At 62.9% G+C, this 16,112-nt stretch overlaps 2 protein-coding genes across 3 annotated transcripts; one reads left to right on the plus strand and one right to left on the minus strand.

The window, feature by feature from the left end:
- Positions 1–1,082: 1,082 nt before the first annotated feature.
- Positions 1,083–6,512, plus strand: AMH (anti-Mullerian hormone). Of its 2 annotated transcripts, none has more exons than XM_042023346.1 (5): positions 1,083–1,762; positions 2,787–2,959; positions 3,585–3,705; positions 3,850–4,054; positions 4,211–6,512. In XM_042023346.1, the coding sequence occupies exons 1-5, from the start codon at positions 1,198–1,200 to the stop codon at positions 5,124–5,126; spliced, it is 1,980 nt and encodes a 659-aa protein (XP_041879280.1). In that variant the 5' UTR covers positions 1,083–1,197; the 3' UTR covers positions 5,127–6,512. The 2 variants fall into 2 exon arrangements, with proteins under 2 accessions (XP_041879280.1, XP_041879281.1); XM_042023347.1 differs by having other exon boundaries at positions 1,084–1,762; positions 3,853–4,054.
- Positions 6,290–15,850, minus strand: LOC121662317 (cilia- and flagella-associated protein 251-like). The gene is made up of 7 exons (XM_042023362.1): positions 11,852–15,850; positions 9,522–9,574; positions 8,720–8,867; positions 8,038–8,190; positions 7,892–7,954; positions 7,596–7,735; positions 6,290–7,476 (listed from the first exon to the last, which is right to left on the minus strand). The coding sequence occupies exons 3-7, from the start codon at positions 8,814–8,816 to the stop codon at positions 6,868–6,870; spliced, it is 1,062 nt and encodes a 353-aa protein (XP_041879296.1). The 5' UTR covers positions 8,817–8,867; positions 9,522–9,574; positions 11,852–15,850; the 3' UTR covers positions 6,290–6,867.
- Positions 15,851–16,112: the final 262 nt, after the last annotated feature.

The raw sequence follows: 16,112 nt of genomic DNA on the forward strand, positions 1-16,112 counted from the left end.
GGGCAGCCCCAGCTGCTCTGGGCACCCTGTGCCAGGGCCTGCCCACCCTGCCAGGGAACAATTCCTGCCCAAGATCCCATCCAGCCCTGCCCTCTGGCACTGGGAAGCCATTCCCTGGCTCCTGTCCCTCCATGCCTTGTCCCCAGTCCCTCTCCAGCTCTCCTGGAGCCCCTTTAGGCCCTGCAAGGGGCTCGGAGCTCTCCCTGGAGCCTTCTCCTCTCCAGGTGAGCACCCGCAGCTCTCCCAGCCTGGCTCCAGAGCAGAGGGGCTCCAGCCCTGCAGCAGCTCTGTGACCTTTGTCAGCTCCTGTAGAAGTGACCTCAGACTCTTCCAGCCCTCGCTGTGTGTCCATGTCCTGCTCCAGTTTGGGTGCTCCATCTGTTCCTGGCAATCCTGAGCTCCAGACTGCAAAGACTTGGGAAGAGAAGGATCTTCCCTTCCAGAGAAGGGTCTGGAACTTTTTTGTCGGGACATCTCCTCATGCCAAAAAAAGTGATCCCTTGGGTGGGGGGCAAGTTTCCAGGATGGAAAGGTGGCACTGGCAATTCCAGCTGTTCCAGTGAGTCCTGGCACCTCATGGAGGGAAAAGTCCTTAGAACAGGTGTGTGTGACACTTTCTAAGGGAGGTCCTGAGTGTTCAAAGTCCTCAGGCTGCTGCTGCCCCCCGTGATTCTCATTCCCAGGATGAAACCCTTTTCCAGGGCAGCCTGTCTGAGCTTCAGGGTGTGAGGGGAAGGTTTTCCAGCCAGGACAGGGAATGCTTTCCCTACATTCACTTATTTCAGCCCTTTATCTGCCCCTGTCCCCCTCCTCCTGCTCTGGCTCGCTCTCCCCTCCCGGTGTTTCAGTGCTGGTGGGGTTGTACGTGCCAGTCCCCATGAAGATCCCATTCCAGACACTCATCCTCCTTTAGAAAACATCCAGAGTCAAGGCCGTGCATCCCTACAAGCGAGCGCAACAGCTTCGATTTTTGCACGTTTCCAAAATGAGCTGCAGACCCAAAAATAGAACAAAAAAAGTTTCTTTGCCACCTCCCTCACGCCTCTGCAGCGCGACAGCCCCGGGGCTGCTCAGGGGAGGTTGTTGTGCCTCGGCCACTCAAGGCCAGCCGCGGTTAAAAGGGAGACGCCGTCCTCCCTCTTCCTGCCGAGGGCTTGGGATGCAGGAGCTGCTCCAGGGAAGAGCTGAGGTGGGACCATGAGCGCTCTCAGGGGGCTCCTGCTGTGCCTGGTGCTGCTGCTCCCCTCTGCAGCTCTGCCCAGGAAAGGGGAGCGGGATTCCCCGACGGAGCTGAGCCTGCTGGAAGAGCCGGGGCTGGAAGCAGAGGGGAGAAAGGTGGGAAATGGAAGTTTACAGGAGACACCCAGGTCCAGGAGGGCTGCTGCCACTCGCCTCTTCTCTAAGCCCGAGCCGGGAGCCAAATGCCTGCAGGGAATGGCTGAGGAGGGCGGCCCGGGCTGGTCCCGCTCCAGCCTGCAGCCCTGGCCCCTCGGGGGGCTGGAAGGGCCCGTGTGCAGGGTGAGGATGGAGCAGGACGGGGCCACCCCGAGGCACCTGGAGGTGGTGGGTGTGCTCAGCCACTACGAGAGCGGCTTCATCAAACTGCTGAGGCGCCGCCGGAGCTGGGACGGGAACTTCCCGGGGACCTTTGGGCTGTGCCGGGCCGGGGAGGCGGGGGCTGCTCCCCATCCTCTGCAGAGGATCCACGAGCACGTGCTGGAGCCGGGGCTGGAGAGATTCCTCGTCCTGCACCTGGAGGAAGGTTGGTGGGAGAGCCCTGCAGGCTCCGAGGTGGAGCAGGGCAGGGAGGGGAGGATGCGGGGCTCGGGGTTGGGGGTTGCTGTTTGCTGGTCCCGAGTCAGGGATTTAAACACAGAATTAAATTTGGGGGGTTGGGTTCCCTTTAAAATCAGCGAAGTGATGGAGTGAAATGTTTCTGGGCACGTTTTTAAGGAGGTTTAGCGGTGAGGATGGCAGTGTGCCTCTGCCATCTGTCCCTGCCTCGGACCAACTCCCAGGTGCCACATTCCAGCAGGGAATGCACAGGGTGGGATTGTTGGGGTGTCAGTGCAGGGCCAGGGGTGGGACTGGTGATTCCTGAGGGTCCCTTCCAGCTCGGGATATTCCATGGTTCTTGGTGGCTTCTGCTCCGCTCTCATGAGCGTTTCTCACTTTCTGCCTGAACACCGAGGGTTTGGATCCCATCCCAGCTCCGGGAAGAGAGGAGAGGGTCAGACCCAGCTGCTCCCGCTGTGCCCTGAGCCCGGCACCTGCTGGTCTCCCACTCTGGGGGCTGTGGGGCAGCCCGGGCTCCTGGGCTGCTCCTGTAGCTTCAGCCTTATGGGAAAACCTCAACAGACATTCCCCTGTCCCATCCCGGGGTGAGGGTCATGATTGTTTCTTTCTTCCTGAAATCTTCTTCTCCTGGTATTTGGATTTTCAGCCGAACTCGCCAGTGCCGGGCAGGGGGGAAGTGGCTCTTTCCTCGGGCAGTGGCCACAATGTCCCCGAGGCCCCTGGAGAACAGATTTCCATGGGATCTGTCCATGGGAATTTGGCAGCTCTGGGGGGAGGCAGCTCCCTGCTCGCGGGGCGCAGGGTTTGTCCCGCTCTCCATCTGCCTGGAGCCGGGGACGGGATTTGCTGTGTCCCTTCTCCCTGTCGGCTCCTGTCCCGGGTGCTCTGGTCCCTGCATGGGGGCAGTGCTCGGTCTGAAGCCCCTTCCTCACCCCCCCGGGGCCCCGCGGCGCCGGGGGGGATTCACGGCCGTGTCTCCCCCGTTCCAGTGCAGTGGGGAGCGCAGGCGAAGCTGCGGTTCCAGCTGGTTTTCCAGGCGGAGGTGGGCCGGGCGCTGGGAGAGCTGCAGGCGGCCGTGATGCTCTTCTACCTGGGCCACCGGGAGGGCTCCGGGCACCCGCACGAGCTGCTGGTCACCGGCCCGGGGCTGGCGAGGGACCAGGTGGGTCCGGGCGTCCGGCCCTGGCTGGGAGCAGGGGGGTGGGAGGGGTGTCCCAGCTCTGCTGCCCAGTGCCTTTGTCATCCCCTCCCAGTGTATTCAACAACCCTTCCCAGTCCCTTTGCTATCCCCTCCCAGTTCATTCATCGTTCCCCGCAGTCCCTTTGCTATCCCCTCCCAATCCATTCACAATCCCCTCCCAGCCCCTTTATCACCCCCTCCAGCCCCTTCGCCAGCCCCTCCCAGTCCCTTTGCCATCCCCTCCCGGCATCTCCGCCCCGTCTCTCGCTCTCGCCGTGCCTGAAGATGGAGCTCTTACCCTGTCCCCAGCTCCCGCAGGGCCGGAGGGGCTGCCCGGGGTACCCAGCCCGGTCTGGGGGTCCTGATCCCTCCCCCCTGCGCCCCCGGGGGTTCACTGGGTTCCCTGCACCCCGCGGCCCCCGGAGCAGCTCTGGGGCTGGGGGCGAAGCTCCCAGTGGTCCCCACCCTCCACGTCGCTGCTCCCTGGGCCACCGCGGGCTGGGTGACGCGGAGCCCGCAGGGACCACAGCGGGGGCTCGCGTTAGTGTGTCCCCTGTGATGTGTCACCCACGGCCTCGGGGCTTCTGTGCCTTCTGCCTCGGTGCAGAGGCTCTGTCTGTCCAGGGACACGCAATACCTGGCCCTGGCAGCCGCCGCAGCCTCAGTCACCCGCAGCGCGGAGCGGCTCCGCTTCTCGGCTTCGCTGGCCATCCACGGCGGCGCGGGAGGTAGGGACGGGGGGCACCCTGGGCACAGCGGCATCTCTGCCCTCGTGTCCTCACTTGGGCATTTGGGGTCCTCTCGGGCCCACGAGGGGCGCTGGGGACGTGCAGGAGACTCCAGACCAACGTCCTCCCCTCTCGTCGCCCCAGCAGGTGCCCCCCTGCCCCGCACGGAGGTGCAGCAGCTCCTGTTCGGCTCCGATGACAAATGTTTCACCCGGATGACCCCGGTGCTGCTGCTGCTGGCCAAGTCACGGCGGCAGGAGGAGGAAGAGGAGGAAGAGGAGGCTTTGGCTCCATCCTCCTACCTCTCTGCTGAGGGGGTGCTGGACACGGCTCCGTACCCACAGCTCAGGTCCGTGGCCGTCGCTGCAGGCACGGGAAAACACAGGGGTGGGAGATGAGGTGGGACAGGGGCAGCCCCAGCTGTGGGACCATGGGTGGCTGTGGGGCACGGCCTGGTGGGACCCCCGGGGCACACGGGGTGACTCTCCGTGTGTTCTCTTTGCAGCCCACTCCAGGCTGGGACCGAGGAGCTGCCGACCCCCACTGTCCCGAGTCAAGCCAACACTTCGTCCCCAGCGCCCGGTGGCAGCGCCCAGTTCCTGGCAATCCTGACCCGGTTCATCCGGCAGCTCCTGAGCTCCTCCAGCGAGCCGCCCCCCCAGCCCAGCGCCCACCACTGGCTGGACTTCCAGGCGATGGAGACCCTCCCTCACCAGCTGCTCAACCTGTCGGAGGAGGCGGCGCTGGAGCGGCTGGTGCAGTCTGAGGAGCCCTCGGTGCTGCTGTTCCCCCAGGACAGCGGGGCCGTGCTGGAGCAGCACCTGGGGGACTGGCAGCCGGAGGGCACCGTGCTGCAGCTGCTGATAGGCAAACTGCAGGTGGTCATCCAGGAGCTCAGGGACGTCCCGGCTTTCCAAGCCAACGCGGCGCTTTTCCAGCACCTCCTGACCTTCTGCTACTACCCAGCAGAGCCGGGGCAGGCCGAGGCTGCCGAGCGGGGCCCGGGCTCTCGGAAGCTGCGCACGCTGCTGCTGCTGAAGGCGCTGCAGTCGGTGCGGGCGCGCTGGCAGGAGCGCAGGAAGGTGCAGCGGCAGAACCGCAGCGCGCGGCACCAAGCGTACTGCCGGCTGCAGGAGCTCACCATCGACCTGCGCGACCGCCACTTCATCGTCATGCCCACCGCGTACGCGGCCAACAACTGCGAGGGGCCCTGCCGGCTGCCGCTCTCCACGCGCGTCCCCAGCTACTTCTCGCACACGGTGCTGCTGCTGGGCATGCAGGAGCGGGGCTCGCCGCTGCGCAGGGCTCCCTGCTGCGTGCCCGTGCGCTACTCGGACCAGCTCATCATCAGCCTCTCCTCGGACGGGCTGGAGATCCGCAAGTTCCCCAACATGGTGGCAGAGGAGTGCGGCTGCCGGTGAGGCTCCCGCCGGCCTCCCCGCCCGCCCCACCCCGGCCCCTCTCCCGGTTTGCCCTCCCGGCTCGGGATCTGGTGCTTCTGGCCGAGACGGGAGCGTGTCCTTTCCCCACGCTTTGGCTCGTTAGCGTCGCTCTGGTTCTGGGTTCATCCCTGCCTGTCCCTGGGGGCTGCTCCGCGTTCCACTGGGGATGGCCCCGCTCCCGCTGCTGAGGGTGCCTGAGGCGGCTGCGGGCTCTGGCTCCGCGGGGCATTTTGGGCTGGACACGGGCACGGTGGGGCCGTGGGGGGAGGGCAAAGGTTGGCAGGTCCAGGCAGGACTGTTCCTATTTATCCCTCCCTCTCTGCTCCTGTAGTGGCTGGGAAGGGCAGGTGCTGCTTCCTCCAAGCCTTGCAGCATCCTCTGGCCGTTTCCCAGCCCACGGCCCGTCAGGGGACCCCTCTGGCCACACGGCTCCACCTGTGACAGCAGAGCCAGAGGCCAAATCCTCTCGCCGAGACCAACCTTGCCCTGGGGACACGTCTCTGTGTGAGCCGGGGCCGTGAGGAGCCGCTGGCCGTGGCTTGGGGCTCCCGGCCAGGTCACATCTGCGTCACCCCGCGCTGACCCCGCTGCCGGGGCGAGGGGAGGGGGGAAGGGAGCGATCCCGTTACAGCTCCTGGGCTGCTCGCACCATTAATGGGAGCGGGAGCACACGGCTGCCAGAGCACCTGCTCCGCGTCCCCGCCGGCGTCAGCACGGGCCCGCCTGCCCCGGATCATCTTCCAGCTGAGCCCAGCCCTCAGCCCGGGATCCGAACCCTCGGGAAACAGCTCCTGGGCTTGTCCTGGCTACATCTCCTTGGGTTTTGCAGTGTCCCCACGGGGAGGCACGGCCGGAGGTTGGTACTCACCAGTCCCATCTCACAGCCCTCAGGATTAACCCTGAGCCCCTTGGGTTCGGGGGGCATGGAAAACACGCACACACAACACCAGGGACAAAACACATAACCAGGGACAAGGGCTTTTCTCGTTTTTCCTTTTTTCTTTTTTTTTTTTAAACATCCAGTTGAATACCTTATTAAAAACGAAAATAGTTTATTTTAACCACTGTTGATTTAGCAAATACTGAAACCTGCCATGAGTCGGGGCTGTGAACGTCTCTGGCTGTGTGATACTGCTCTTGTGTTTCCTTCATAAAAGTGACTCGGAAAAGGCGAAGCCCGCAGGGATCCCCAGGTGAAGGGCTCCAGCCCTGCTCTGTCACCAGCACGTTCTGTGCCACCCCACTGGGCTCGGTGAGGTCGGGGGTCTGTCCCTGCTGTCCCTCTGAGGATGGCTGCAGCCTAGTTCCGTAACCCAGAATATTCTTCTCTCTTGATTTGCTTTCAATAAAACCATTAACCCAAGAGCTGCACAGTCTGAACACAACTCTGTTCACTGGGATCCCCGGAACCACGAGTGGAGATGGATTTGGGGTGCAGAGGGATTTGGGGTGGGGATGGAGAAGTAACGAGGCCCAAAGAAGCTCCTTCCATGAGTCCTTTCAGGTCGCCTTTGTGCATCTGATCCGGGGGGGGCAAAGTCCCCGGGGAGGTTCGTGCCAGGCTCCTGGGCTGCTCTGCTGCTGCTCGGGGGTCCTGGGGTGCTGCCCGTGCCCGGGGGTGTCTCTGGAGGGCAGGCAGGGGCGGGGGTCCCTCGCCGGGGCAGTGGTGGGATTGGATCCCCCTGGATCTAGCGTCATCGAGCCCCGCCCCGGCCCGGCCTCAGTCGCGCCTCTTGCCCTCCCTGGCCCTGCCGTCCCTGCCCGGCGCCGGCTCCCAGGGCTTCCTGCCCTTCTGCAGCCTCCAGTCCCGCCTCGGGCTCTCCCGGCCGCCCTCAGCCCTGCCGGGACGGCCCTTCCACCCCTCCCGCCTGGACTCATCCCGCTCCCGCCGTCTCTCCTTCCTCTCCTTCCTCTCCCGGTCTCGCTTCTTCTGGGCTTGCTGCTCCGGTTCCCTGGGGGCCCTGGGGGCTCTGCCGGGTTTGTCCCACGGTGTCCTGTCCTTGGCTCGTGCGTCCCTCCGGCTGCTCCGCTCCGCACGGACAGCACGGCCTTCCCGGGCTTTCTCCTTCTTCTCCTTCTTCTTCTTCTCCTCCTCCTCCTCCTCTTCCTCTTCTTCCTCCTCCTTCTCCTCTTCTTCTTCCTCCTCCTCCTCCTTCTCCACCTTCTTCTGCTTCTCCTGGCTCTTCTTCCCCTCCATCACAGCCACTGGCACCTCGGGGACATCTGCAGGTTCTTCGTCCTTGTCCTCATCCTCATCCTTGTCCTCATCCTTGTCCCCATCCTCTGGTATTGTGCGGCCAAACCACTTCTTGAAGATCCAGGGTTCTGCCTGTGGGGACAGAGGGGACCAGGAGCTGATGATGCAGCCCAGGGGACGGGGACCCCTGTCCATCCCTCCCCTGGGGACAAGATGCTCCCTGCCCCAGGTGGTGCCACCCTGACCCGTACCAGGTTGCTGTCAGCTTCGCTGTCATCGTCACCGTCTTCGTCATCACCATCATCCTCCACCGCGCTGCTCTCCGGCGGCGGCGGCGCAGGCTGGGCCGTCACCACCTCTGGGATCTCCTCCACCTTGGGGCTGACGACCTCTGGGAGGGGAGAGGGACAGGCCACCGTCAGCTGAGGATGAGGCAGTTTGGGTGGGATGTCCCAGGCCGGGGGTCCCAGGGCCACCCCACCCTGGGATGTGGCCCTGTCTCAGGCTGGACCCGGCGGACCGGGGAGGGACGGAGCGTTGGACCCACCGGGAATGGGAGGGGACGGAGGTTCCTGCCGGCCGCGGGCGATTCCCTCCTTGGAGCATGGCGCTGGAAGAGAGGAGGGGACAGGAGCCAGGAGGTGGCAGCACGGCCTGGGCGACCCTTCCCGCTCCGGCCGGCTCCCGACTCACCTTGGAGCACCTGGAAGGTGACGCTGAGCAGGGCGACCACGGAGGCCACCAGGATGCACTTGTTGAGGGTGAGCCCTTCCCAGAGCAGCGGCTCCTCCGCAGGGTCCAGGCTGGGCGGCTCCACCTTGCTCTGCACGGGGAGGGTTCTGGGGACTGGGACCCCCACGGAAAAATGTTACTGGGGGAAACTGGGAAGAGGTAAAGGGCTCTGAGCTGGGTGATGGGAAGGGCTCTTAATATCCTCCTGCACAGCCCACTCAGGGCAGGGCCAGGGCCAGGGGCTGGAGCTGCTCCTGCCAGGTGTTTGCACTGCAGGAGTGGGGACAAGAGTGTCCCGGGGGCTGAGACCGAGGAGTTTGGGCCTTGGTGGCATTAGAGTGTCCTGGGGATCAAGCTGGGAAAAGCTCTGCCCGTGCTCCCCCTCCAGCAGCAAATCTGGGCAGGGTGGAGAGGAGGAGGTGGAGAAGGAAGTGGAGGGGGAGGTGGAGGATCTGGCAGGCGGCTGAGGAGCCCCATCTCCATCCCCATGTCGCTGATTTCACAGGGGACAGCTCCTCCTGTCGCTGCTCCATGGCCAGACGGTGCCTCCCGGGCTGGCCGGGGACACGGGATTGTGCCTCTGTGGCCACCTGTGGCCAGGGTGGCCATTCCGGGGCAGGGAAGGGCTTTCCCACACACCCACCTGGAGGCCCGGCAGCGCTGCCCTTGGCTCCCACCTTCTCCACCCGCTTCTTCTCCGCCCCTTTCCTGTCCCCGCCGAGCGGGGCTGGCTCTGGCATGTCCGGCTCCTGCTCGGAGACACCGCGCGGGGGGCTCTGCTCCTCTATTCCCTGCGGGCCGGGGGGACAGAGACACGCTGCTCTGGGCGTCCCCGGGGCTGAGCCGGTGCTTCCCCAGCGAGAGGCACCGACCCGGCTCCTGCAGCGCCTGGGGCGTGTGTTCACCTCAACAGTCTTAGAACAGGGCTGCATTTTACGCTGTTTAAGCTGGATTTGGCCACGAGTTAGCCCCGGCGCACACACGGGGGGGGGGGCTGGCGGCAGAGGACCCCTAGGCTGTGCTTGAGGGATCCCCCCCGGAGCAGCGCTCGGGGCTGGATTGGGGCCGCAGCATCCACCGAGGGCGGGGGTGGATGTGCCGGCAGCGGAGGGAGCCGCGCTGGGCTCCGGGCTCGGTGCTGAGCGGGGCTTTGGTGGCCGGGCTGGGTGTTGGTCAGTGCCACCAGGGAGAGCTGCCCACCGGCACGGATCAGTGACAGCGACAGCTGGGGGACCTTGGGCTCCCCCGGGATGGACGTGCTGCAACCCCGCCGGGCGGAATGTGCCTGTGGGACAGCCCCAGCTCGGCCCCCTGACCCTCCCTGGCACAGGGATCCATCCCTGACACCCCCTGCTCTGATCAGAGATCCCCCTCAGGCACCCCTGCCCTGCCCTGGCACAAGAATCCATCCCCCTGGCACCCCCACCCTGACCCTGGGCACTCACATGGGCTCCACCGCTGTCCCCGTGGCTGTCGCTGCTCACCGGGGCGTTGGCATCTGTCAGAGACAAGCACAGCACAGCTCCTTAGGTGACAAATTTGGGGAGGTGGGAATCACCAGGGGCTGGGGTTGTGGACCCCTCGGTGACACCCCCAGCCTGCAGAGAGGGGACTCCTGGCTGTGTTTGCCCCCTTGGTGTTGCTGGGTCACACCATGGACAGAGAGAGGTGTCTGAAGTCAGGCAAAAAGCCCCCCAGGCATTGAGGGGTGCAGTGGGAGCTCTGGGAAGGTCTGAGCCCCAAAATGTCACCAACCTGGATATCCCAGAGGAGTGGCAGCCAAAGGGACAGTGACCTCTCTGCCAAGGCCCATGAGGACACCAACAGCCCGGGGTGTGCTCAGACACCCTGAAAACACAAGGCTGGGCACTGGGAGGCAGAGCCTGGACAGCAGAAGTCTCAGCCACCATGGAGCAACCAGACCTCAGAAAGGAACTCAAGGGGACTGCAGAGCTCAGGGATGACTCCCAGGGCTTTTCTGGGAAGTGGGAGAGCAGACCGAGGGTCCCCAGGGCTCTGGCACAAGGAGGGGCTGGGGAGGGCGCTGGGCTCCTCGGGGTCCTGGGGGTTTCTCTGTCCTGGGGGTGGGAAGGCACCACAAGGACCCAGCACCACCGGCCTCAGCCCTCTTGGCATCTCCGAGTCCAGTGCCTCAGGTGCCACATCCTGCCCAGAAGGAAGAATTTTTCCCCCATTTGAGCCAGATTTAGTTTATTGCCCCCCTGTGGAACACTGAGAAAAGATCCCAATTCCCAGGATGAAACCTACGACTCAATGGTGGAAGCAGAACAGATAAACAAGAGGAAACCTTTTGGCCGTGGTCTGAAAGGCCTTTGCTTTCAAGAGGAAATAAAATGAGTCTTTGGTTTGTTTAAGTGCTGTAAGTCCGGTCCTTTCTCTGCTGGGAAGGGGCAGAGCTGGCCCGGGACTCTCGTGGTGGCTGCAGGGGGTTCCCAGACCCAGGGGAAGCTCAGAGGTGGAGAACTTTTCCTCGAAGGGTTTCCCCCCATGTGCTTGCTGTGTTTTTGAGCATCTCAGCCATTCACCCTGGTTTTGGGCACAGATGAGCACCAGGAAGGTGGAGGAGGGCACGAGCCTCTGTTCCTCTTCTCCCTGGCCATGATCCATGTTCCTATGGAGCTGGTGCCACCCAGGTGTCCCTCAATGCCCGAGGTCACCCTGTGAAGTGACACCAGCACAAAGAACCATCTCTGCCAGGCTGAGCTGTGCCCTGCAGAGCCTCGCACACCTCGCCAGTGGCCACGGCTCACGGTGAGGACAAGGAACCTCTTCTCCTGTCCTTCCTTGGTCACCTCTGAGCTCTCCCTGCCCACCCGGACAGCCCTTTGGTGGCCTCAGGGCATCCCAAATCTTTTTCCAACACTGCACGGGGACCGTGTCACCTCGAGGGACTCTCACTAAACTGAGAGGGATCAAACACCCAAATTACCCAGTCCTCAGCTGAACCCAGTGCCCCGTCACAGGGTGCCAGGCTCTTCCCATGTCTCCATCCCTTGGGCTTCACCCCGATGGAGGAGCCCAAACAGCCTCCAGACCCCGGGGCAGACAGGTGTCCTTCCCTGCCATGCGCCCCAAAGGCACTAGCTCGGTCCCAGAGCTGACCAATGATCCATGTCCAGCTCTGTCCCCTCCGGGCAGGAGATGCGGCTCCATGCCCTGGCATGAAGTGGATGCACTCCAGGGCTCTACAGCCCACGCAGGATCCTCGTCCCCAGCCGGGATGGGCCGCGTCACCTGCAGGAACAGCCTTCCTGGGCTGCTGGTCCGAGCGCGGCCACTGCCCAGGCCAAGCAGGCCAGGGGTGGCCACCAAGGCCAGGGACACTTTGCCCATGGCAGGGCCGCTCACCCACAGCCCCCAGGTCCCGCTGCAGCCCTTGGCTGGCGCTGCCCCTGCCCAGGAGCCCTCCCACCCATCCCTCCTGCCCGCCCATCCCGCTCCCCGGGACTCACGCCCCGCACGCCAGATCCGCCCTTAAACGCTCAAAATCGCAGGCACTTAACAAATAATCAGCTCCGCTCTGCTGCCACCGGGACTTCTCCTGCACGGGCTCCCGAGGTCGCCTTCACCGCTGACTCACATCAAAGAAACTTCCAAAAATAGTCCCCTCGCCTGCCCCGCTCTCGCTGTCACCCTCGCCCGGGGCTGAGCCCCGCGGCTCCCGATCCCTCGCGGCCAGAGGGAGCCGGGCTGTGCCCAGGGGCTGCCCGGGGGCTGGCCCGCATCAGGGGTTAAAAGCCACAGAAATTCGTACCTGGGGTCGGCCGCCGCCTCCTGCTCGGCTGCACCCCCCGGGCGGCCCCGGCTCTCCCGGGTAAAGAACAGCAACAGCTGCCGAGGGGAGCCGGAGCAAAATAGCGCCCAATCACCGGGGCCCGAGCACCACAAAAGGCAGCTCAGCCCCGGCCCCGAGCGCAGGGGCTGCTCCGGGCACGGCGTGCGGCTCTCAGGGGCACCTGCCAGGGGGTTTGTCCCTCTGTGACACCGCCGGAGAGCACGGGGAGGGGACAAGGCTGTTTGACCCCAGCCCCGGGTGTCTGAGCCAGCTGTGGGAGGGACGGATGGGTGATGGAGGGATGGATGTGGGTGCTGGGGGTGCAGAGGTGGAGCAGAAGTCTGCCAGGCACAGGTAAGGAGAGAGGATGAGAAATCCCCCTGGGAGCAGCAGCGCTCAGACAATCCCAGTGAAAATCCCTTTTTGCCAGTGTTGGGACAGGTCTGTTGCCCTCTGACCCCTCTGATGTCCCCGTCCCCGGGAGCCCTGTCACAGCCACAGGCACCTCCTGGGCAGGTGGGAGAGGGGATGTCCCATCCCACCCACTCCCAGGACACAGGGAGGAGATGAAGGATCCCATCCGGGGAGCTACAAAGGACCCTCGGGCTCTGGCCCTGCCTGTGGGGGTTATCCCGAGCTCCCAGCTCAGCACGGGCAGGAACAGCCTCAGGCAGAGCTCCTGTGCCAGGGATGTGGTGCAGCAGTGACTGGGACCAGTCCGGCACTTCTCTGGCACATCCCGCTTTGAGGACATTGCTCTTACGGAGAGGCTTCAGGCTCAAAAAAACCCCAAATCTCTGAGATTGTAGAATATTTCATACCTGCAGTATTGACATTTTTCCAAAGGAGGAATAAACCAGGACACCTGGTGAGGCTGCGTCCAGGTCCTGCTTTAGGAGCTCTCAGCACATGAGCTCAGGAGCAGCCTCTGCTCTCCAGGGCAGGGATTTCCCCTCGCTGGCAGGGACAGGGCTGAGCACACTGTGGGATGAACAATGTGGAAGGTGGATGGACGGATGGATGGATGGACGGATGGATGGATGATGAATGGATGGATGGATGGAGGAGGGATGGGGCTGCACACAAAGCCCCCACACCCGCCAGAGCGCTGGGCACACTCCCAGGGCAGTTTTCCCGCTTGTATTCCCACTCCAGCAGGGTCAGGGTTGTTAACTGGCTTTATAGTTTACCAGTTGCTTTATAGGGAGACGATGAAAGCAGAAAATCATAAACAGGCCAAATAAAATCCCCTTTTCTCCCAGTTAATCCCGTTCCCCATGCTGCTCCCAGGTTTGTTCCGTGCTCCTGCCTCCCGTGGGTGAGCTGGTCCTTCCAGGAAAGATCCCAGGGGCTCAGCAGGCACCGTCTGCACCCGCAGAGCTCTGGCAAACACCCTCCCACTTCATCCTTCCATGGAGCCACGGGATAGAGAGTTCTCCTCACCCTTCCCAGGACCTTTCAACACCCCGTTCCCGCAACCGGGAGGGACCGGCAGCTTTTTTGCCTCCACACGTTTAGCTCGGAGCAGTTCCCCGTGGAGCTGCAAAGCCTCCACCTCCATTGCACAGTTTATCCCGGGCAGATGGAGGAAAGAGATTCCCAGAGGCAAATTCTTTCCTAAGCTCTTGAACCCCCCCAAATCCCGGCTTCTTCCTTGCTCTGAGCCTGATAAAAGCGGCTATGGAAAGGGGTGAGCTCAGGGAGGGGGAAACCCGATCCGGCTGGGAGAGAAGGCGGAGAGAGGCAGGTGGGAGAGCAGGGGTGGGCAGGGGAGCAGCGTCCAGGCTAAATGCTGACTCTGGACTTGGCTGGATGACACAGCCCCTCTTCCCTGGCTGCCCGGGCTGTCCACTCGCCTCTGCCCTCGTGACTCGTGGTCCGGGCTGTGCTGCAGCATCCCCTCACTGCCATGGCAACGCTCACTCATCCTCCCACCAGGACATCGTCTCCCTTCTCCCCGTTTTTAATAACTCGCAGTTAAAAAGCAATCAGAAAGGGATAAAATTAGTCACTGGGTATTTTCGGCACAGGTTGGTTCTGGGGATGAATTCTCCTTCTTTCTGAGCAATTTGCTCTCTCCCCAGAGCTCGCAGCCCCTGCCTGGTTCTGTCCCCTCCTGCCACAGGTCCGAGGCATGGCACATGCTCGAGCTGGCTCTCTGGTGGCTTTCCCACTGCTCACCGGGCTGGCTGCAGGTTTTCCCCCAGGATTTCATCCCTGGCTCCACCAGAACCTGCCTGACCACGTTCCCAAGGCTTGGGACTCCAGAACACCTCCCAGCCTTTGGAGCCTTTACCCTCCAACCCGAGCAGGGTTGGGCTCTTGGCCTGATTTTAGAGCTGGGAATTTGGCTGCTCCCTGCTCAGCCAGGTGCCCTGGGCACAGCACAGCTCTGCGGGCAATTCCCAGCTCCAGCCGTGTCACCCCCACACTGGCATTGTCCCTTGGGGGCCACTGGGGCTGCACAGGGCAGGTCCCCCGCTGCCAGCACCAAAGACCTGCAGGAGCTGCGTGAGGAGCTCATCCAGGAGCTGCATGGGCTTGTTGGAGGTGCTTGGTGTCTCCCAGCCCTCCCCCCTTCCCTTAGATGTGGTTGGGGATGCAGGGCTGGTGGAAGAGAGGATCACAGAAACGCCAAAATTATCCAGGAGATGGGGTGAAAGAGCACCCTGATTCCCTGCACGACCCAAACCCCAAAGGCACAGGTGTCCCCACGGCAACCTGGCCACGGCCCAGTGCTGACAGCAATATTCCGCTGACCCCAAATTCCTCTTTCAGCTGGATCCAGCAGCTCTTCCCAGCCTAGGGGGTTGTGCAATGGCTGTGCTGACGCACAGCCTCTGCCTCCTTCCCCCGAGGAACCAACACATCCACCCGGGAGATGATTCCTGCAGGAACCACAGAGCTTCCCAAGCACTGGGGTTATTATGGAGCCCTTGGGAGGTTTCAGGAAGGGAAGGGATGTCTCCTCTCTGCCAGCTGTGCCGCTCCTGTCAGATCCCATCTGTCAGCACGGAGATTTCAGATGCGCCGAGCTGAGCGATCTCCTTGCGGAGGTGCGGATGATGGAAGGCCTGGAGCAGTCTGGATGTTGGATGTTCCTGTGGCTCCACATCCCCAGGTGTGGGGCTGGAGGGAGCCAGCAGGAGATGGAGCAGCCTCTGCATGAGCTGATTCCCACAGCTGATACCGGGATGGGCTCCACATGCCTGGGAGGGCTGACTGCAGATCATGGGCCTGGGAAGCTTCTGGTGCCAGTTCTGATTGAGAACTCAGACCCGGGCATTTCCTCATAGCTTCAGGGATTTGGTTAAGCTGGAAAACACTGCCAAGGGGATCTTCTGTCTCCTCTCCTGGGTTTGAGATGCTGTGGAACTGGTGAGGGAAGATGGGAGCTCTGTGGGCTGGTACCACTCTGGTTTAAAGAACCACAGCTCGGAGCATCGATGGGACAAGAGGAAACGGCCTCAGGCTGCTCCAGGGAAGGGTCAGATTGGACATCAGGAGGAATTTCTTCATGGAAAGGGTGGTGAGGCATAGGAAGGGGCTGCCCAGGAAGGTGGTGGAGTCACCAAGGAACAACTGGAGGTGGCACACAGTGCTCTGGGCTGGTGCCAAGGTGGGGACTGGGCACAGATTGGACTTGATGGTCTCAGAGGACTTTTCCAACCTAAATGAGTCTGGGATTCTGGGATCTTGGAGGATCTCCTTCTTCCTCTTACCCCTTCAGCCTGGTGGGAATGCAAGCCAGAAAAGTGGTGGCTCTTTGTTTAAAGGGAAGGGGACATCCTGCCTATGGCCCAGGCTGGGAGGACACCCCACCACAGGGCTTTGGGGGCAGATGCTGCAGACCAAGCACCAGCTTAACACATTCCTCCAGCTGAGCATGGAAAAGGGGATCACACCTGTTAGAAAAGCTCTCCCATGGCACCTCTGGCTTCCCAGCCCCGGCTGGAGCCAGCCAGCCAGCCATCCATCCCTCCATCCATCCATCCATCCATCCATCCCTCCATCCACCCCTCCGTCCATCCATCCCTCCGTCCATCCATCCCTCCGTCTGTCCATCCATCCATCCCTCCATCCATCCATCCCTCCATCCATCCATCCCTCCATCCATCCATCCATCCCTCCATCCATCCATCCCTCCATCCATTCATCCACCCATCCACACCTCCATCCCTCCCTCCGTCCATCCATCCATCCCTCCCTCCCTCCATCCATCCCTCCCTCCATCCATCCA

The sequence above is a fragment of the Corvus kubaryi genome, unplaced genomic scaffold, assembly GCF_017639235.1.
Source record: "Corvus kubaryi isolate FWS band 111438036 unplaced genomic scaffold, C.kubaryi_AGA036_p1.0 37241, whole genome shotgun sequence".
In the NCBI taxonomy this organism is placed as follows: domain Eukaryota; kingdom Metazoa; phylum Chordata; class Aves; order Passeriformes; family Corvidae; genus Corvus; species Corvus kubaryi.